Source organism: Mustela nigripes, chromosome 14, assembly GCF_022355385.1.
Source record: "Mustela nigripes isolate SB6536 chromosome 14, MUSNIG.SB6536, whole genome shotgun sequence".
Taxonomy (NCBI): domain Eukaryota; kingdom Metazoa; phylum Chordata; class Mammalia; order Carnivora; family Mustelidae; genus Mustela; species Mustela nigripes.
Window position 1 is genome coordinate 43,388,058 of NC_081570.1, and position 20,836 is coordinate 43,408,893.

Sequence of the window (20,836 nt, forward strand, 5' to 3'; positions counted from 1 at the left end):
TCATAAGGAATATGGCCATATTTTGTGTACTAACCCTGGATACACAGGACAAACCACGCATGAGAGATGCCAGGGGCCCAAGGGGGAAGGAGGGAAAAGCGGGGACCTAGGGCACGTGGAGTTGGAAGCCTGGGAGACAGGGCTCTGTGGGGTGGAAATAAGCAAGGGCCACATTGGTATGGTTTCAGGGGTCCCAAAGCAGCAGTCGGTGATGCTGTAGCCTCCCAAGAAGAGATTGGTGGGATGGAGGGAGGAAGCTGTGAAGGACCCCAGACTCGGCCCGCATCCCCGCCATCAGCACGCCCACACACTCCACCCCAGCTGACCTCCAATGTAGGCCACAGAGAAGCCCCTTCGGGTGGTGCTGCGGTCTGTGTGCAGCAGAAGCAAGAGCTGGTTGTGGCCCGAGGTGACTGGTGCTGGCAGGTGGTGGCCACACCAATTTCCCAGCAGGGGGGCCTCCTCACTGGCCCCATCAAAGGCTGCCAGATGATCGAAGTCACAGGTCCTGGTCAGGCTATTGGGACCCTCTAGGTCCAGGTCCAGGAAGAAGAGCCTGACCCGGTAGCCCGGAGGCAGGCGGATGGTCCAGTGGCAGTGGATGTTGTTAGGGTAGGTGCTGGGGTACTGGGGACTGGAGAAGTTGCCCCGTATGGCTGTGTACACCTCCTGGCATTCTCCTGGGTTGGGGAGAGTGGGACAGAGGGAATAACAATTAGAAAAGTTGGAGACTGTCACCCTCTTAGGCAGTGGGCTCCATAAAGGTCCTAAATCCAGCTTGGTGGGTGGTGGGTACCATGGTTGGCAAACCAGACAACTGATCGCAAAGCCTGCTTTAAATAGAAACTAGCTGAAGGCCAGGACTCTCATTCCAATTGGCAGTCCACTTCACAAGGGCTGGTCCTGTTAGGAATTCAATCACCAGACCTAATACTTGAAGCTGAGTCCAAACTTGGACTTGACAGACAGGTGACTCATGACAGGACTTTGTTCATTTTCTCACTGCCCTACATCCAGCCCTACCTTCTAGCCTCCCCAAACAACACCTAGCAAGCACACTAAACCCTCTTTGTCCTTCCTGCCTTCAGGCATGCTGATATCTCTGCCCAGAATACCCTTCCCTTCCTTCTGCCTCTGGCTAACCCCTTCAAAGCACTACTCAATTGTCTCCTCCTCCAGGAAGTCATCCGTGATTCTTACTGTTAACACAGATCACAGTGGGTTGTCATCGTCTATTTCCTTCTCCATCTCTTCCACTGTCTAGTTCATTTCACTGTCAAGGGTTCATTCATTCATTTGTACACACATGGAATCCCTTTTATGTGGCAGGTACAGAGACAAACCCATAGGAGCTCGTAGTCAGGGAGATCAACGTGCCAACCTCAAACATAAATGATAAATGTTAGATTAACGCTGCAAAAGCAAAAACAAAACCAAACAACCTCCAGAAGGAGTTGAAAGATTGGACTAATTCTGAGCTATTCGGGAAGACTTCAAAGAGGAGGTGACATGCTTCTACCTTGGCACTGGCTGAGCAGGGACACACACAACATGCACAGAGACTCGAGGTACAGCCCCAGCCCCTTCTACCTGAGAAGTAGTAGGCCTTGAAGCCCCGGCCTCCAATGTTAAAGTCAGACTTGAAGATCACCTGCAGCTCGTGGCCCAGGGACACAAGAGTGGGGGGCCGCGTGCTGCCACAGTAGTGATGCCCGTGGGCGGGGCCAGGCCCCCCAAGCACGGCCACGTAATCATAGGTACACTCCTCATTGCCTTCCACCTGGAAGTCCATGAACACCAGCTTGACGGTGGCGGGGCCAGAGGCCCGGATCACCCAGTGGCACTCCACGTTGTTGGGGTAGTTGTCCGGGTACTCGGGGCTGGTGAGGACCCCTGAAAGGCCCGTCAGGACACCACCACACACATCTGCAAAGAAGCCCTCCTGAGCTGAACTTTCTTCCTCCCCGTGGCCCCCCCAAACCCCTCCCTTGGGAACCGGATATCCCCCAACGTGCCTCCCCCATGGGCATTCCATGGGAGCCTTGTCACCATCACTGAGCACTTGCTAAGGGGCAGGCACAAACCGGGCACTTGGCAATGACACTGTCTTTTGACACCAATACCATCACCCTAGGGGAAGGCACAGTGTTTCTCCCCATTTTACGGTTGTGACAGTGGAGGCACGGAGAAGGTAAGTAACTTACCTGGGGAAGTCTGGGTTCACCCAGACCGGCCCTGAGACAGGGGTGTGAGCGCAAGGACTCTGTGCGGGAGATAGAAGGGCCAGTAAAGGGCATTGTCAAGCCAGCTGCCGAGCCCTGTTGGGGGAACTCTGGGAATGGCGTCAGGCGCACACTCAGAGTTATGTGACCTGAGAGAAAGGGAGCTGAGGCATTCATACACCAGCTCCGGAGAGTCCAGGCCGAGGGCTGGGAAGATGGAGGTAACCTGAGACTTCAGAAGAAGCCTTCACATAGAGATGCAGAGGTTGACAGGAGCCACTGAAGTAAGGAGGCCCCGGGAATCTAGGCGGGGCCCTGATGGCAGGCGCCTCCCCCCGCCCCGCCCACCCCAGCTGGTAACAGGAAGGCAGGACCTGCCTGGCTGCAGAGCCTGGGCACTTGACCTTGTGATTCTCACTGTACCCTCCTACCAGGCCGGCTGCACACAGAGGCTGAGATGCCTGAGTTCAGGAATGTTCCCAAAGCTCCCTAACAGAGGAAACAGAGGCTTGCAGAGAGGAGATGGGCTTGAAGTCTGAAGACAGGTGTCCGTCTTTAGCTCTGTCCTCTAGGAGGGGTGCGACCCTGGGCAAGTGACAGCCTCCCTGAGCTGTGTGGGAATACGAGAGGTCAGAAGACCTGCCCAGCCTGAACCAGCAAGCAAAGGCTCATGCAGAGTCTCTCAGGCTGATGAAAGAAAGCCTTCTGGAGCCCAGTACTGCCCATCCAGCTAGAAGGTGGGTGGTGATGAATGTCCCCATCAGCTGGAGGCCGGGGAGGTGGAGAGGGGGGCAACCTGGTTTCTCAAGACTCCAGAATCTCACCCCAGGCCTTGGCTTTGTGAACCGGGCATTGCTCTGGGTGGGGTGGCTAATACTTCCTTTGTCCTGGTGTTCCCACTCTCAGCTGTGTCACCTTGGGAAAGCACACCCCCTCTCTGCTCTTAACTTCATTGTTTGTGAAACGAGACAGCAGGTTTTGACAGTCTGTGAGATCATTTTCCATGTAACATCCTTAGCAGAAGCTTTTGAGCTGTGTTCTGCTTTGCAGCCGCCCCCCAGGGCATCTATCTGCCTGCATGTGAGGCAAATTTCACTCCTGTGCTGTCTTTAAGCTCTCTTTAATGAGCTGGACGACAGTATCCACAGTCACAGGTTATATGCAAAAATTTCACTTATTGGAGGCCATTGTACTGACTTCTGTTTTCAGTGATTGGCTTATAATAAGCAAATGTTAAAAACCTGAACTTAAAAAATACAGTAAATGCATACCAAGAAAATACTCCCTTTACCTCTTTTCTATATAAGGGATTAACGTAAGCTTCCATTTGGTCGAATGGTACTCCTGTTTTTAAAAATTTGGAAAACATTGCTTATGGTATTATAACTTTGATACCCTAACATTTTAAAAACTGAAGAGTCCAAAACTCCAAAACCATATTGAGATTGGTCTGTGATTCTTGTGTTTGAGCATTCCGAAGTTTTGTACCTCTAAAGCCAGCTCAGGGAGGGGTGTCCCACCGGAGGCTCCCGATCATTGTTTGGGGAACCCTGTGCCCCAGGAGCATCTGTGGGTATCTGTGGCTTGAGCTGACATGAATAAGGCCTTGGGAGAAGGGAAGAGGTTTGAGTATATGCAGAGAGGCTAGGAGATCTTTGGAAAGGGGAGGAGAGCAAAGCCTCCGCTCCCCTCACTAGACCAAGGGGCGGGTTTCCAGGCTGAGGGAGGGAGGGGTAGGGCTCCGCAAGGTAAGGGGCATTAGGTAAGGCTTGGGGAGGGAGACTGTCACCAGCTCCACACAGATGGCCCTCGTGCAACTTCTACTCCAGAGGACTTGGGGGAAGGTGCAGGGGCGGGGTGGGGGGTGGTCCCTGTGCCTGTAAGTGTCAGGACACCGCAGAGGGACGGGCAGCAGGGGCAGCATGGTGTCCTCCCCTTCACCCTGATGCCATGCATGGGATAAAAAGGATGACGGCTAGCCCAAGAGGCCTTGCCCTGGGTACAGTGAGACCTTCCCAGTGTTCCCAGGACTGCTGCCGCGAAGGTAGGGACCCCCTCGACCGCCTCTGGAAGCTGTCCTGTCCCCCGAGCTGCTGCAGCAGGGTCACCCAGGCTCGGGAGCAGCCAGCAAGCTGTGCCTCAGCCCCTGGCTCTCTTCCCCCATCCCCCAATCCCCGCAGGGCCCCCCCTCCTTGCCTTTCTGGTAGCCTGCAGAAAAGCCACGGCTGGCCACGTGCTTGTCTGAGTGGAAGACGACAGACATGACATGCCAGGAAGAGGTGAAGGGTGGTGGGGGCACCTGGCCACAGAACCTCCCCAGCAGGCTGCCCTTGTCCCCCGAGGCCCCGTTGTACACCTCCAGGTAGTCGAAGCCGCAGGAGTCATGGTACTCCAGGTCAAAGGCATGGAAGGTGAGTACCACCGACGAGCCCTCGGCCACCACGATCAGCCAGCTGCACTCTGTGTTGTAGGGGTAGAGCCTGGGGAAGTTGGGGCTGGAGAAGTTTCCGGAAGGTGCTGAGAGCACACCCCCACATTTGACACCTGGAGCAAGAGGGAAGAAAGGCTCAATCAGCCCTGGGTGGTAGACCCGGCCACAAAGCTGGGTCTTTGGGATGTGGTGAGGGAGCATGAGGCCGTGATCTAAATCAATTCATGGATGTGTACGTTTGCTCATTCATCTGCTGAATCCTCAAATACTTATCAAGCACGCTTTTATTCATTCAACAAATACCGTCTGAGGGCTAGGCAGGTGCTGGGGTTTCGGCAGGGACAGAAAAGACAAAAAGTTCTTGCCTTCGTGGAATCTCCTGTGGGCTTCTGATGGGAGAACAGATGATAAACACAGTGAGTAAAACAGAGCATCGTGAAGAGTGATTAGTGCGACGGAGAAAAACAAAACAGGGAGAGGAGATGGAAGCATCCAGGTGGACCTATAATTTTAGATGCAACAGTACTGTATGCCGGATCCTAGGCGTGTGCCGTAAGGAACTTGAAAATTACAAATGCTAATGCCCCCACCCTCAGTGAAGAGGCGCACAGCCTGTTTCACTGTAGTCACAAGTACATTCTTATATGTACATGTTTGCTTATATTTAAAAAAGAGGGACGCCAAAGTGGCTCAGTGGGTTAAGCCTCTGCCTTCGGCTCAGGTTATGATCCCAGGGTCCTGGGATCGAGGCCCGCATCGGGCTCCCTGATCAGCAGAGAGCCTGCTTCTCCCATTCCCTTTCCCTCTGCTTGTGATCGCTCTCTCTGTCAAACAAATAAAATCTTCTCTTAAAAAAAGAAAACAATGGAAGGAAACAAATAAAAATATTTTCTCTCAAGGGAAGGAGTCAACACCTGGGAGGGAAACAGGCATGAAGCTAGACTTCTTTCAAAGCGACTTGTTTTATAATTTTGACCTTAGAATCATGAATGACTTTTAGTACAATTTTTAAATGAGCAAAAATCCATTTTTTAAGTAACCCCTAAAAAAATCCCAAACTGAAACGAAAGAACTTAACTACATATCAGGTTGGAAACACATTCACTTGGGGGAAAATGATCTCAAATGACTTGGAAATATACTTTCTGGACTGTGCCTTCCTAGTAGGATATGTCCCCGGGACAGAATGCAGCACAAAGAAATCTGAAACTTGACTCAGGAGACTTACTGTTTGTAGTAACAGTCAGAACTGCTCTCGTACAGTATTTTATAAATTGGAATAAAGCATGTCTGTTAATGTCAATAGAAGCTAAGATGTTCCACGTAAGAGGAGAGCAATACAACCATAAAATTAAAAAATTAAATAGAATGCTTGTGATCTTCAGTGTGAATTAAAGACAGTATGAATTTAAGATTTATTCTTATTCAAAAAAAATTAATTTCCTAGCTCTGTTCACTGAAAAGGCCAAAAAGCATGTGCTGGGCCTGGGCTGACTCAGCACACACACACACCCCCACCTGGGGAGGGGGGAAGCGCACTGTGGAATGGGGGCAGCTGTCAGCAAAGCCGTAGGGGGCCCCAGGGAAGGGGGGCTAATCTTGCTGTGCCAGCACTGTTAGGGGAGGGACAAGATTCACAGGGAAGGTGATGTTTGAGTTTGACCAGGAGGGACAAGAAGATCGTTAGTTGGGGACAATTTGGAGGGAGGAAGTGGTGCAAACTCACAGTTACCTAGCCTCCCCGAGCCTCAGTCACGCATCTGTGAAATGGGGTGGCTGTGAGCACCGATGAGACAGAGCTAGTCCCTCAACAGCCGCAGATGTACACTCAACTCAGGCTGATCAGGCTCCAGGCCTGACCCCTGTGGCAGGCCGGGCAGGAACCCTATCTGATTTGTGCCGTTACGGCAAGAGGACAGAGAGACAGCCTGTCCAGTGTCTGTCCTTGTCCTTCCCCAGCCCTGCCAGGCCAAGAAAAGCCCTGGGAGTGTTGGAGCAGCATTCCTGTGGCCAAGGAAGCCCCAGGTGCTGGCACAAGGGGAGGCCTTCGTCTCCGCGACTCAGACTCCCTGAACCCCAGGGTCACCCTGGGGCCGCTATAGCCCCAGAGGCTGGAAAATAGGAACATCTAGCTTCTCCCGCTACAGGAAGGAGAGAGACACCTGGCTACCCAGCCCACCTCCTCCACCAATGAAGTGACTGGCCCATTCTCTTTCCTCCTCTTCCTTCTTCTTCTTTTTTAAAGATTTTATTTATTTATTTGACATAGAGAGAGATCACAAGTAGGCAAAGAGGCAAGCAAGCGGGGTGGGGGCGGGGAGAAGCAGGCTCCTTGCTGAGCAGAGAGCCCAATGCGGGGCTCGATCCCAGGACCCTGGGATCATGGCCTGAGCCGAAAGCAGAGGCTTAACCCACTGAGCCACCCAGGCGCCCCTTCCCTTTCCTTCTTTAAGCCCCACTTGAGCCTGTAGGAAAACTAGGTACTGAGGGCCACTTGCCCAGCCCCTCCAACACGCACAGCCCTTGAAGACCAGTGAAATGATACTGTTCACAGACAGGCACACGACACAACAGGGCTGGAGCAGCACAAGGCAACCCGGGGCCAGGGTCAGGCACAGAGTTTTGGGAGCTCCCAGGTGGGAGCCTCTGAGGCTGATGGAAAGATGTGGAAGGCTTCCTGGAGGAGGTGGTATTTGATCTGAGTTTGATAGATGAGTCCCATGTTCTCAGAAGGCAAAAGAAAACAGGGACCTTCCAGACAAAGGGCGAAGCATTTCCAGGAGGGGTATGTTCCTCAGCCAGAGCACAGGGTGCCCAAGGGACACAGGGGACCGAGGCTAGATGTTTTATAGAGATTGGGGTCAAACATGGGAGATGCCGAATGCCATCAGGAGGAACTCTGATTTCACCTGGCTCGCGGCGGGGAAGTGCAATAAACCTTCCACTGTTCTTGGAGCCATTCCTTTAGCCCTTGGTAACTATGCCTCCTTGGACAGGTTACTTAACCTCTCTCTGCCTCAGTTTCTTCATCTGTGAAATGGAGGACTCATGCCCACCTTGAGGTTTGTGGTGAAGATTAAATGCAATCATATTTACAGGCACTCTGCAAATACTGTCTTTCACCGTCTCAGAAGAAAAGACATCCTCAACTTAGTCAACTCCCCCCAGAAAGGCCTCCTGCTTTCTGGCCTCCCACATAGAAACCTCCTGAGACCCTGGCAGCCACCCTCCACCCCTTCACAGAGACTGCCTTTCGTGAGCACCTACCTTTCATGGCATGGGCCCTGGGGCCTGGGCCCAGCAGCACCACCACCAGCAGCAGACAGGACCCCAGCTCTGCCAGCATCTCCTCACTGGGGGGCCCCGCAGGTCTGCCGAGCCAGGATCTGAGGGTCTGGAGCAGGGAAAAGAGAGGTGAGTCTGAGAGGGCCTCCAAGTTAATGATGGCCTGAATAATTCATTGGCCCCTCGAATTAGTAAGCTGATCCCCAGGTGCTCCCTTCATTCCACCCTAAGGTGACGGATCTGGTGTCACTGTCTTGACACATTCTGAGATCTGCATTGGCCACACTGTATCGGGAAGAGAAGCATCTCAGGGCGGGGAGGGAATTTGGTGGTGGAGGAAGGGCGTGAGTTTTGGGGCTGGGCAGATCTGGAAACCACCCTAAGTCGGCCTCTAGGCTGCCGGGTGGCCTTGAACAAGTCATCTAGCTCCTCTGGGTCTCAGTCTTACTCATCTGTCCAGTGGGGCCATTCAGCCCCACCTGTAGGAAATGGAAGGTTGTGCCTTGTGCTGCAGCCCAATGGCTATCACATCCCCATCCACTGGGGAACTGAAGGGACCTTCTAATTAGTGGGACAAGGGGGAAAGGCATCTTTCAGACATGCTTAGATTAGCTCAGAGGGAGAGCGAAGGAGGCTGGAGTGCGCAGCTGATGAGGGAAACGATTATTTTCATGGAAGAAAGCAGCCAGAGTAACAGAATGGGAAAATTGTATTGTGCATGTCCTACAGCAGATCTGGGCCACAGTGTAAATTCCACAGGAATATTAGCTATTACCTCCTTGACGGGTCCACAAACTTTGCCTAAGCATCACCCTGTGCCAGGCTGGGTGCTAGAAGTGGGGCCACAGGAACGCCTTCAGGGGCTCTGCTTCCCACAGGAAACAGGATCTAGTTCCCCCGTGAGCCATATTTGGTTCCATTCGACCCAGAGCTTGTTCCTCAGCTCCTTCTCTGTGCAGAGGCTGCACAGGGCATCTGAGGGAAACGTGGCACCTTCCCGCCTCCCAAGGAGCCTGGGCACTGGTTAGGCCGACGAGCCCTGATTCCTGGCCCTGCTACTCCTGCCGGGCTGGGGCAGCCTGGGAAAGTGGCCCACCCTCTCTGAGGCCTCAGCTCCTGAGCACAAAGAGGAGGAATTAGCTTGTGGTCTGCTTCGAGGATGAGAGGAGACGGAGTGTGGGAAGTCTTAACCGGTGCCTGGCTCTGTGCTTGGGAGCAAGCACGATTTTTATTTACCTCGGAGGAACTCAGAGGGCCAGACCACGTGTTGCTTCTGGCCCATCCTTGCATCAGGAGGTCCCCAGGGAGCCCTCTGCAGCCAGCACCAGAGGCCACCTGGCAGGTGTTCAGCAAAGAGCATCGGGGATGGTTGGGCCTGAGGGGTTGGCTTACCTGTGGGGCTTGATTGGCAGCAACAGAAAAGTTCTGCTGTCCTGGGCCATCTGAGGGGACAGGAGCTTTTGTCTCTCACACACACACCCCATGTGCATGAGAGAGGGCTTGGACCTGGTGCCCGCTGAGCACTAGGCCTGGTGCTGGGAGCCTCACCCCAATGGGCGGGTGCCCGGCCAACATCCCAGGCACACGTCAGCCTCCCCGCCTCACAGAGCAGGAAACAAACACCCAAAGGGTTTGAGCGCCCTGTCTTGGGTCGAGTTGCTCCACAGGAAGACCCTGTGACAAGGATTCAGGGGTCAGTAGCTGATTTGGGAGGTGTTCCCAGGAAGCAGGGGCAGGGGTGTGGGGAAGCGAGCCAGGGGTGAGAAGAAGCCAGTTGAGGGCATGCTGGAGAGCAGGTGCCATTGTGGACGATTGAGGCTCCACCCCCACGAGCACCTCCAGGAGGCAGTGCAGACCATGGCCCCACGGTGTTCCAGTGAGGGGTGAGGAAGGGCCCCGAAATGCAGGGGTTGCAGCCAGAAGCCCAGGAATGGTGGAAACCAGGAATGTGGGCAGGGCCACAGGGGCACCAACGGAGTCGTCCAGGACAGAAGACTGTCGCCCTTAGCGCGGCTTCAACCCTTGACCTGCTCTCCCTGGAATCACTCACCCCTGAAATGTTCATTCCAGCCCTGAAACAGCCTCTCTTCCCGCACTCCCTGGAACCTCTGGTCTCTTTCCCTGCTGGCATACCCTTTGCCCCATCTTCTCTCTCGGGCTTAGATTCCAGGGTCAGGTCATCCTGCTCTTTCACAACATTTGCTGGACCAGCCCAGATGGCTGCATCCTCCCCTATAGGTCTGGGCCTCTGAGCACTGCAGGGCAGCACGCCGTCACCATGCGGTGGCACTAGGACCTGTTCAGTGCTCCAGCTGTTTTGGGGTCTCAGTTCCACCCCTCAGCCTTTCTATGTATCCCTAGGTGGCTCTCTCTGACCCTCCATAGACATTATCCCAGATAGTCACCAGTCTCCCCAGCGGATGACCCCAAGCCTTCCTGACAAGCCAAAAAGACATAAAGCAGAAACTCCTTAATCTCATAGCCCTTACCCTGCCTCCAGCTGCTCACGTGTCCCTTCCCTGCAGCCTAAGGGTCGGTTGTTCCACATCCTGTCCGAGGCCAATTTCCCATCCTGTGCCTGGAAGCCCACCCTTCTCACTGCCGCAGGGACCAAATCCTGCGTTAGCTCCCCTCTCCCCAGGTCCCCGGCCTCGCCTGCCTGGTTGCCCTTCTCCCATCCCCATTGAGGCATCACAGGCGTGGCTGGGGTACAAACATTTTCCAGGAGCCTGTGTTTCCCTCCACCCCCCACCCTACCCATCAGCTGGCTCTCAGAGCCCAGCATCTTGAAGGCCATGTCTACACTTCTTATCTTTACTTTCTCCCCTCCTCTCCCTCTTCTAGGGTCTACAGGGTCGTGGGGATATTGCTACCACAAAAAAACAAAACCGACCAGGATTTGGTCAGCAAAGCGCAAGGCACAGATGGCTGCTGTGCTGGTAACCGGAGTAACCACCAGAGTGCCCCTCAGGCTGCTCAGCCCACCGCCAACTCATCGCCACCCCCTCCCCCCGCCAAATCGCTTCTTCTCTGAGGTTTCTGATTCTAGGTGGTGGCACAACCAACCCACTGAGCCTGAAATGTCTCAGCTGCCTCGGCCTCCCTTCCCTCCCGTTCTGCACTTGAGCTTGGCGAGCGCTTTAGGCTCTGGAACAATTTCTCAAACCACTGCTCCCCACACTCAGCACCCGGCTCCTGCCCGACTACCTTCCTGGCTGGCGTCCCTCCGCTCTGGCCTGCTTCCTTCCCCATCAAACTGCTCTCTGCCTTCATCTCTGAAATATGGACCTGACCAAGTCACCCCTCTGCTCAGGATAAAATCCCAAGTCCTCTGCTTGGCATTCCTGATTCTCCAGGACATCTCAGACTTGCTTCCTTTCTTCCCCACATGCCAGCGCCGGCATCTCCCTTACTCCTCACATGCTGTGTCCTGAACCTCAACTGCCCCTCTTTCTGTCCCTTCAGACTCTTATTCACCCTTCAGAACATTGCCACCTCCTCCAGAGAGGAGGTGCCTGCACCCCAAGCTGGGACAGTGCCTGTGCCTGGGGCCCAGCTATAGCACAGCGAGGGCCACCTGGCTTTTGTGCAAACATCCTGTCTTCTTGGGCTTTCACTCCAGCGCCCTGCACAGGGCTTGGCCCAGAGCGCATAGTCTCACTGTCTCCGTCCCTGCGGCACACCGTCCCCGAGCGGTGGATGGCACTAATCGGGAACACACAGCTAGGAAGTGTCCCTGTCAATCTGAGCCCATGCTCACCTGTGTCCAAAGCGTGTGCTTTTAACCCTGCCCAGGGGAATGGCAGGGGGTCTGGTGGTGTGATTTTGCCTGAAGTTCCTAGAACCAAGACCACCTTGGGAAGCTACTAGCTGTGTGACCTCGGACAAGTCACCTTTGCCTCTCTGGCCTGTTTCCTCAGCTGTGAGATGAGAATGGTGGGCATCTGTCAGGCGTTGTGAGGACCAGAGAGGGGAAAGCGCCTGGAGTGTGGAGAAGAGGGCCAGCGCTGAGCGCGGGGATGTGCTCTCTCTCCTCCCGCCCTCTGTTTGTGCAGACTCCCAGGGCTCCACAGACCTCAGGTCCTCTCACACAGGTCTTTTCCACTCTCCTGGAAGTCTCCTCTGGGTGGGGTGTCCCCTGCTGGCTGCCCCTCCCTGCCATCAGCAGTCTGTCCCCAGGGGAGGTGGTGGAGAAGGAGGGAAGCGGCCTGCCCACTAGGGTCCTTAGGGAGTCCCTGAGCCCCGCAGGACAGTCACACCGGGGGCCTGGCAGCCTTCTGGTTCCAGGCTGTGCAGACTCCCACAGCCAAGCCTGAGGTCACGCTCTCAAACTTCCAGGAGGTGTCTTGGCGCAGAGATGCCTCTTGTCCCCATGACCGGCTCTGCGGTGCCACAGACACTTAGCAGCCGCAAGGGCTGTCCCTGAGAAGTGCTGTCAGCATGTCTGGGGTGGGGGTGGGGGGCTGCCTCCATACATGCTGGTCTCTGTCACTGTGTGAATTTGTCCATCCCGGGGTGCCCCTGTGTCATCCGCTGGTCGTGCGGTTTCTTCAGGCACATGAGCCTTTCTTACTGTCTATGCATCAGGCACCAGGTACACTAATCTCTCTGGGGATGACTATCTGTTTCTGCGTGTCCCTGTGCCCTTTGCACCTGCACCCAACACCGTGTACACAGAACTGCTTCTTTGCACACGTGCCCGGATCTCACCTACTGCTGTCCCTGCGCAGACACGTGTCTCCATGTCTGTGGATATGCATCTAGGCCTGTATGTACCCAGTGCTCTCTCTGGATATATACGAGCACTTCCGAGGGGCGGTCCCTCCCTGGGGGTCCATCTGTGTCCAAATGCAAATGTCATAGCTGTGTGCGCACGTGGCCATGGCGGAGGATCAGCACTGCTCCACATGCCCGTGTTTATTGTTATAAACTCATGTCTATTTCCGTGAGTACATGGCTTATAGGTCTGTGTCCCAGTTGTTGCCTCTGGCCGGCACGTCTAGCTCTGAGGATCCTCTCCAAGCCAATTTTGTTTTCCTGTCTGCATTCTGTTACTCCACCTGGGTACCGGGCGGGTACCGTGGGACAGCAAGGGTGCTGCCTCAAGCCTCCCTTTCCCGGTCTGAGCTGACAAAAGAGGTGTGGCAGACCACAGGGAGCAGGGAGGCCCTGCACCCCAGGGGATTCCTGGCTGGGCCTCAGGGAGTCACATCTCTCCATTAGCCAGGGCCCTGGGGACTTAGGAGAGCTTCCGGAGAGGATGGGCCTGGTGGCAGAGGCCAGGATGGAGGGACACCTGGGGAGCACCCACACCCTCTCCTCCAGATGTCTGGATATCTGCGGGGACTGGCCTTGTAAGGGTGGGGGATGGGCATGCCACCTCCCAGACCGCTGCTGGGGCCTCCTAGAAAGCCAAGGGGGGCCTGGGTTGAGTGGGAGGAGCAGAAGGGGAAAGGAGGCGGGAGGGAATAGGGCAGCCAACAACCAGGAGACCAGATGAAGGGAAGGGGAGAAGAGCAAGGCGGAAAGCTGAAAGCAGAGAGGCAGGTTCTGACAGAGACAAGGCTGATGGTGGGCTGGACGAGAGTCCCTGGGGGTGTGGGGACAGCAGAAAGGGGATGTCCCTCACAAACCAGGAGCCACAAACCAACCTGGGACTCTGTGAAGAGGACACTGCCTCCCTCCCGCGTCTCTCCTCTCTCTGTGTCTCTGTTTTTCTCTCCGTTGCTCTGCCCTGTTCTTTCCCAAGGTTGTGCTACAAAAGCCACATACCAGGAATGATGTCCCAGAAGAACGGATGGGCCAACGACCAGGTATTCCGAGAGGGCCTGGACAAGGGTGTGACCTTCACAGCCTCTGGCTCCTGGGCCATGGGAAGAAAGTGAGGAGGGAGCCAGAACTGCCCCCATTTGTGGGGCCTGCCAGGCCCTGGGTCCTTCTACACCATATCTCACTGAATCTCCCAACCACGCAGGGAGGGGGCAGTGCCCCCACAGCACAGCCAAGGAGCTGGACTTGGCCAGGGTGGGTGCCCTCAGTCCTGGGACAGGGAGAGACCTGGGGACCAGGCAGAGGACAGGCCCCTTCATGGGCCCTGCTCCCCCTCAGCAATGCTAGGCCACTGCCATTAGCCAGGGTTTAATGGAAAGGGTGATGGGTATGGGTTCAGATCGTCCTGGCTTTGGACCCATGTTTCACACCTGATGGGCAATGTAACTTTGGGCAAGTCACTCACTTGCCCCTGGAGCCCCGGTTTCCTCTTGTGTGAAGAGGTTTACTAATCCTGCTCTCCATCTCCCTGGGCTGCTGTGCAAATTAAATGCAAGGTCCAAGAGGCAAAAGGGCTTTGCAAACTGTGAAGAGCTGTGCACTGCCAATGTCTGGATGTGCTACACTAACAACTAGGGTGGGCATGAAGTTGGTGGGCGAAGCCCTTTGCATAGGTCAGGTCATCTCCTGTAATCCACATATTCTCGCCATCGCGCAGTACACAGACTGGGGCACAGCGACGATCCAGGATCACAGTCCTCTAAGTGGCAGGAGTGGGATTCCAACCCAGGACTGCAGAGCTGCAAGGCTGGGGCTGAGTACTGACTGAGGGGGGTGAGGGGTTCCTGGAAGAGGATTTGCAGGGCCAGGAGCAGAGGGGTGGGGAGGCTCAGGAAGGAAGCCTACTGCTGGCCCAGCTTCTTCCCTCCCTTCCCTTTGATGTCCCATTAGTCCTGCTTCTTTGGCAAGCCAGGACGTTTAACAAAGTTCGAGTTTACATACAGGGAGGGAAGCTGCCCTGGTGACGACCTTCCCTGCCTCAGGAGACACGGTTGCGTTGGCTGTCCCAGGATTACAACTTCCAGGACAGTGTCTGGGGTATTCTACTGCCTCCTCTTACCGCTCTGGGCCCTCCTGTCCTTCTCACCCACCCATCACATTCCACCTCTTCCACCTCCACCCATCCCCACCCAGAGCTCCCGCTCGTGGGAACCTTCCAGAGCCTCCTGCCTCGAACTGGATCCCAAGCCTAAAACCTCCCTGCCACTCAGCAACTGCTGAGCTCCTACTGTTTGCCAGGCACATTCACGCCCAGCCATATCCAAGCTGTGTGACCATGGGCAGGTTCCTTAACTTCCTCTCTGTACCTCAGTCTCCTTATCTGTGAAATGAGAATAATGAGTTAATATTTGCAAAGGGTTTAGAAGAATAGTACTGGGGTGCCTGGGTGGCTCAGTGGGTTAAAGCCTCTGCCTTCGGCTCAGGTCTTCATCTCAGGATCCTGGGATCCAGCCCCACATCAAGACACCTGGGTGGCTCAGTCGATTAAGCCACTGCCTTTGGCTCAGGCCATGGTCCCAGGGTCCTGGGATCAAGTCCCACATCGGGCTCCTTGCTGTTCAGGGAGCCTGCTTCTCTCTCCGCCTCTGCCTGCCACTCCTGTTTGTGCGTGCTTGCTCTCTCTCTCTCTCTGACAAATAAATACATAAATAAAATCTTTAAAATAAATAAGTAAGGGGCACCTGGGTGACTCAGTGGGTTAAAGCCTCTGCCTTTGGCTCAGGTCATGATCTCAGGGATCTCCTGGGATCGAGACCCGAGTCGGGCTTTCTGCTCAGTAGGGAGCCTACTTCTTCCTCTCTCTCTCTGCCTGCCTCTCTGCCTCCTAGTGATCTCTCTCTGTCAAATAAATAAACAAAATCTTCAGAGGAACAGTACTTGGCAAGTAGTACATTCTATTAACTGATTTAAATTTATTATTTTAAGCAAAGTTCAATATCTTCACAAAAACTTTGTTAAGGTAAGGATTACCAAGCTCCATTTTATGGTCTGGTAATCAGAGCTCAGAGAGAGTTGCTTTTATCAGTGCCTTTATTCAACAAGCATTATGAAGCGCCTACTGTGTGCCAGGCCAGTGCTCAATATTTTGTGTACTTTATGTCACTTCACCCTCACAGCTCTGTGAGGAGGCGTTAGTATCCCCCAAGGTTTCCAAACCCTTCCTGGGAGGTACGACTACCCTGGGGGAGACCCCTGGCTGCTGTCTCTCTCCCTGATCCCCTGAGCACTGGGAGAGCAGAGACCTGTATTTCATTGTGGTTGTATTTCAGCCCATGGCAGAGAGTAAATATCTGTTGAGAGAAGCAGTAAAAGTATCCCCAGCTTCCAGAAGAGGAAAGTCAGTTCAGAGTAATGAAGTGATTTGCCCAAGATCACACAGCTGCTCGCTGGTGGAGTTGGGATTTGAACCAAAGTATAACCAGCTCGAAAGCCCATGTGTGTTCTTCCCACGACACCAATTCTACCCACACGGAGGCCCGTTTCTGAGGAGGAAGATGAGGTCTGAGCTGGTGTGCAGACTTGGGACGGAGGGTTGGAGATGCCTGGAGAGACTGAGCTGGGGGCGAGACCCCGGCAGCCTTTTTCATTGAGAGCTCTGGTCCCTCCTGCCTCCAACCTATCCACCGGGCTTTCCCCTCAGGCCACTAGCTATCCCAGTCAGGGAAGCAGCACTCCCTCATCAGGTCCCCTATCAAGAAGGGGGGGGCCCTGGGGCGCCTGGGTGGCTCAGTGGGTTAAACCTCTGCCTTCAGCTCAGGTCATGATCTCAGCGTCCTAGGATGGAGCCCCGCATTGGGCTCTCTGCTCAGTGGGGAGCCTTCATCCTGTCCCCCGCTGTCTAACTCTCACCTACTTGTGATCTCTCTCTCTCTCACTCAAATAAATAAAATCTTTAAAAAAAAAAAAAAAAAAGAAGAAGGGGGTCCCCCTGAGCTTCACAATTTCTAAACACAGAAGCTGCCACACTCAGGTTCCGGGACCTCATCGCTGTTCCCTGCTGGAGGGTTTCCCTGGAGACAAGGTGAGAGGGAGGGAAGGGCACAGAAAGGAGGAGGGGTGGCGAGCCCAAGGAAGAGGGTGGGCTGGGACCTTGGGCCATCTGGGCTTGGGTAGACTTCAGAGAGCAAGTCCAAGCCCCTTACCCTCCCATTTTTTAGATGTTGAAACTGAGAGCCTGGGAAGGCAGAAAAATGAGACAGAGCCCACCTTCATAGGGTGTCCTCACAGCGTGTAGACAGAATGCCAGGCTCTTCCACATTTATTCTAATAGCTTCCATGACCCCGGGGGAATCGCAGACACCTCCAAAGTCAGTATCTTGAAGAACCTGGCAGAAAGCCTGCACACAAGCAGGTGCTCAAAAATGCTTGCTGAATACATGGAGGAAGGGGTTACTTAGTTCTCAGAATAATCTGGAGAGGTAGAACTTACTACGCCATTGAGGAAACAGCCTCAGAAAGGAGGGAATTGACAAGAGCATCGCAGGCTGCTGGAAAACGATCTCCAGATTCCAGGGACACATGTGGGGTGGGCACCAGAGTGGAGGGGGTTGGGAGTGAAGGGAGATGAGAAAGGAGGCCCCACAAGTTACAGGCAGCCCTTCAAGGTGAGGCAGAAAATATGGGAGGGGAGGAGGGCAGAGAGGCTGGAAGACCAGGGGCATGTTCTTCCCTGGAATAACATGGAGGAAAGGCAGGCTAGGGCTGGGTTTTGTTGAGTTGTCATGGGGGAAGCTTGGACAGGCTTCAGGGTTGTTTGGATGGAGCCTGTAGAGCTTGCTGGAGATCCCCTGGAGCCCTCTCTCTGGAGCATGGGGGACAGCTCCCCGAAGGTGGTCATAGGCCTGGGCATGAAGGTTCCCTTCTGAGCAGAGAGCACTGCTGCCCTTAGAGGGGGCAGAGAAAGGGAATCCCTGCTCACGGGGACCCCATTGCAGGCCAGGCACAGCGCCGCACACGTTCCTTACACCCTCTCAACCCCAACCCATGGTCAGGGACTCCCACCAGCTCATTCATTTATTCCACAGATGCCACGTCCACATTCACTGGCCAGATAGCATGCTAGCTGGGGTGGTGGGGAGGGAGAGGGCAAGCTACAGACCCCTCCCCTCATGCAAGACCACCCCTTTCTCCACCTGGTGCTTTACCTCTTGAGTATCTGTCAGTTTCTTTGCCTACAAAACGGGGAAGCTACTGCTCTCTAAAGATTGTGAGCACCGAGACACCTTAGCAGACGGTGATCACTGGCCACCTCTCCCACTCACGCACCCAGAGGAAGTTGCAGAAAGTCCTTATAAGCACCAGGCTCCTGCATCTCTCTGCATGAGGGCTCCCCTGGTGGCCAGGCACTGAACCCATCCCTGGGAGGCCACAAGTGTAGGGGGTTGGTTCCCTAGAGCAAGCCTCAACCCCCTGTGGCACTTACTGTAGGCTGAGCCACTTAGAAGCCAGGGGTGTCTCTAAGCTGAGCGCTAAGACCGGGGCCTGGTTAAGGCTGTCACCCTGCCCTGTTACAAGCCAGTGTGCTTCGTCAACATTGGGAGCAGGTGGCAGGATGACACAGTGGTCTCCAGCCAGAGCTTGTGGGATCCACATGCAGGACATCTCTGCCACCTCCCCCTATGTGAACCTCACGCTCTTCTGTATGGCCCTGGTCCATGCCATCTATTTAGAATGAGCCCTGCGGCATGAAAGTTCCCGGAACCATGGGGGCCCTGTGCCAGCCAGAGACCTGTGCAAATAGTACCCAGCCAGGCGACGCCCGGCTCCTACAATTCATGGTCAATGCGAAAGAGGAAATGAAAATGCTGCGTCTGCACTGCCCCTCCTCAGGCCACTTGGACCACCCTGGCTGTTGCCCTCCTTCGCCTCTGGCGGGAATGAGCTCAACCACGTGCAGCCCCCCAGCTGGCTGTGCAGATCCGAAGCTCTAAGGGCCAGAGCTTAGTCTTTGATTAATAAAAAATGCGAGATAAATTAATAATGACTTAATACGTGCAATTTGGGATCAAAATCTTTCCAAAGCATGGAGAAAATAGTAAAAAGGGGAGTTCTTGAGAGTGGAAAGTTTGAGAACGAGTGCTATCCTCAGAGGCCAGCCATGAGCCAGGCACGGCTGGGAGACACCAGGGAGACAGGAGAAAGGACGGGGCTGGGTTCTCACACCTGCTCTGGTCAAGGTGCAGCACTTGCCCACCACACACGTTCCCTTCATCCTCACACAAGCCTGGGCAGCGCTGCAACTGTCCTCGCTTTGTAGATGAGTAAACAGAGGCTCAGAGAGGCAAAATTATTTGCTCTGGATACTTATACAACTGGCAGAGATTTGAATCTCGGCCTGCCTTTCTAGAAAAGGAAAACAACATGAAACAAACAAGCCCCAAACTCTGGTGTCTAGAAAGTCACTCTGGTTTGCATTTACAACAGAAAGCAGAGGGACAAGCAGAGGGGACAGCTGTAAGGTGCACCTCCTACTTGCTGTGGCACCCGGACCAAGGCACATAGCAGGCGCTCACGACAGTTTCAGATGGAAGCAGGACAAGCCTGGGGGCATAAACGGGCACAGCCTAACTTGAGGGGGGCGGGCATGACTGTGTATAAGCCTCTAGTTTCCGAAGCAGTGTGACTAGGTGCATTTCGTCTTCTTTTTTAAATCTTTCATTATGGAATGATTTCAAATACAGAAAAAGCAGACATCAGGGACCACATCACCCAGAGTCACTCAATGTTCGTATCTGGCCATGAATATGGCAGACATTGCAGATGTTTTTATAGTGAAGCGATGCAGAGGCAGATTAAAAAAAAGAAAAAAGAAAAAAAAAGCCCTCATCCCATGCCATCCCCTGAGGTCACCATTGGCCTTGCAGTTGGTGCACCCCCTCAGTGAGCATTTGACATTATTTTGTGTTTTTAAACTTTCATAATATTGGTATCTCTGTCTTGCCTTCTACGATTTGATTTTCACTCAATTACTGTGTTTAATTGAGTCTGTGTCGATACATATAGATCTCATTCATTCTTTTTAACTGCTGTACGTTATTTTACTGGATGAATATAGTTCATTTCCCTATTCTCTTACTGATGGATGTATGGGCAGTTTTTACTTGCTGTTTCAAATGGTGCAGCAAAGAACATCTTTATACATATCTCCTGGTGCACTCACGTGTCCCATATAACCTTTTTGACAACTGCAGCACGTTGGAATTTGTGCATTCCGATGTGACCTTGTAGGACTGTTTCATGTCTTGGAAGCTTGGTTTTCCTCATCAGTAGACAGGGTAATAAAATCGTGGGCATTTTGGGGACAATCCAGGGCTTCAACATAGAGAGATGCATTCTGCAACCTGTAAAGTACTCCACGTATACTTCCTGTTTACTTCGAGGGTATTCGACATCCGGGATATGCCGGGCACACTCCCATGCTGGGGACATGATGCATGGGCCCCAGGATAGGCCGGTGATGTGCTCACCTGTCAACGAGGCAGTCAGAGAGATGCCGCCAGGATACATGGGAACCTGCTGGCTAGCCTGGCCGGCAGTGCCGAGGCAGGCACGGCTTCAGAGAGGAAGGGGTAGTGAGCTGTGTAAGTCCTTGGAGGGCGAGGAGGCCAAGGCGAGTGGAAGAGGGGAGGGCGGAAGGATGGCCCAGACCCAGAGAGCAGCAAACAGGAAGGGCCATACTGATGAGAGAGCAAGAGTGCTTGGACAGAACCTGAGAGCTGGGGGTCAGGGGCCAAGGACAGAAAGCCATCTAGAGAGGCAGACAGAGCTGTGACGCTGTATCCTAGGGCAACAGGGAGCCATGGAAGGATTTTCAGTAAGGGAGTGACAAGCTCGGATCTGTATGAGATCTGCTGTTCAATATGGGAACTTGGGTCAACAATAATGCACTGTGCACAAAATCTGTTGGGGGGGAAGCTCTCTTGCTAAGTGTTACCGGAGTTGCAAAACCAGGTCTGGCTGCAGTATGGAGGAAATGAAGGGAGAAGCTGGGAAAACCACCAGGGGAATATGGAAGTGCTGCAGGCCAAACACTGAGGGGGCCAAACTCAGGTGGGAGTGCTTTGGCTGC

General features: G+C 54.1%; 1 protein-coding gene across 2 annotated transcripts in view; it reads right to left on the reverse strand.

Annotated features, from left to right (window-relative positions):
• The window catches only part of LOC132001787 (NADH-cytochrome b5 reductase-like), a 47,678-nt gene that overhangs the window by 5,574 nt on the left and 21,268 nt on the right, over positions 1-20,836 (reverse strand). Inside the window, exons 7-10 of one of the 2 annotated variants that reach the window (XM_059376647.1) lie at positions 7,921-8,047; positions 4,419-4,766; positions 1,591-1,926; positions 327-680 (exon numbers count right to left, since the gene is read on the reverse strand). In XM_059376647.1, coding sequence (XP_059232630.1) covers positions 327-680; positions 1,591-1,926; positions 4,419-4,766; positions 7,921-8,047 — 1,165 coding nt within the window. Of the gene's footprint in view, positions 1-326; positions 681-1,590; positions 1,927-4,418; positions 4,767-4,938; positions 5,043-7,920; positions 8,048-20,836 lie in introns of those variants that run through there. The other variant, XM_059376648.1, reaches the window with a different exon arrangement.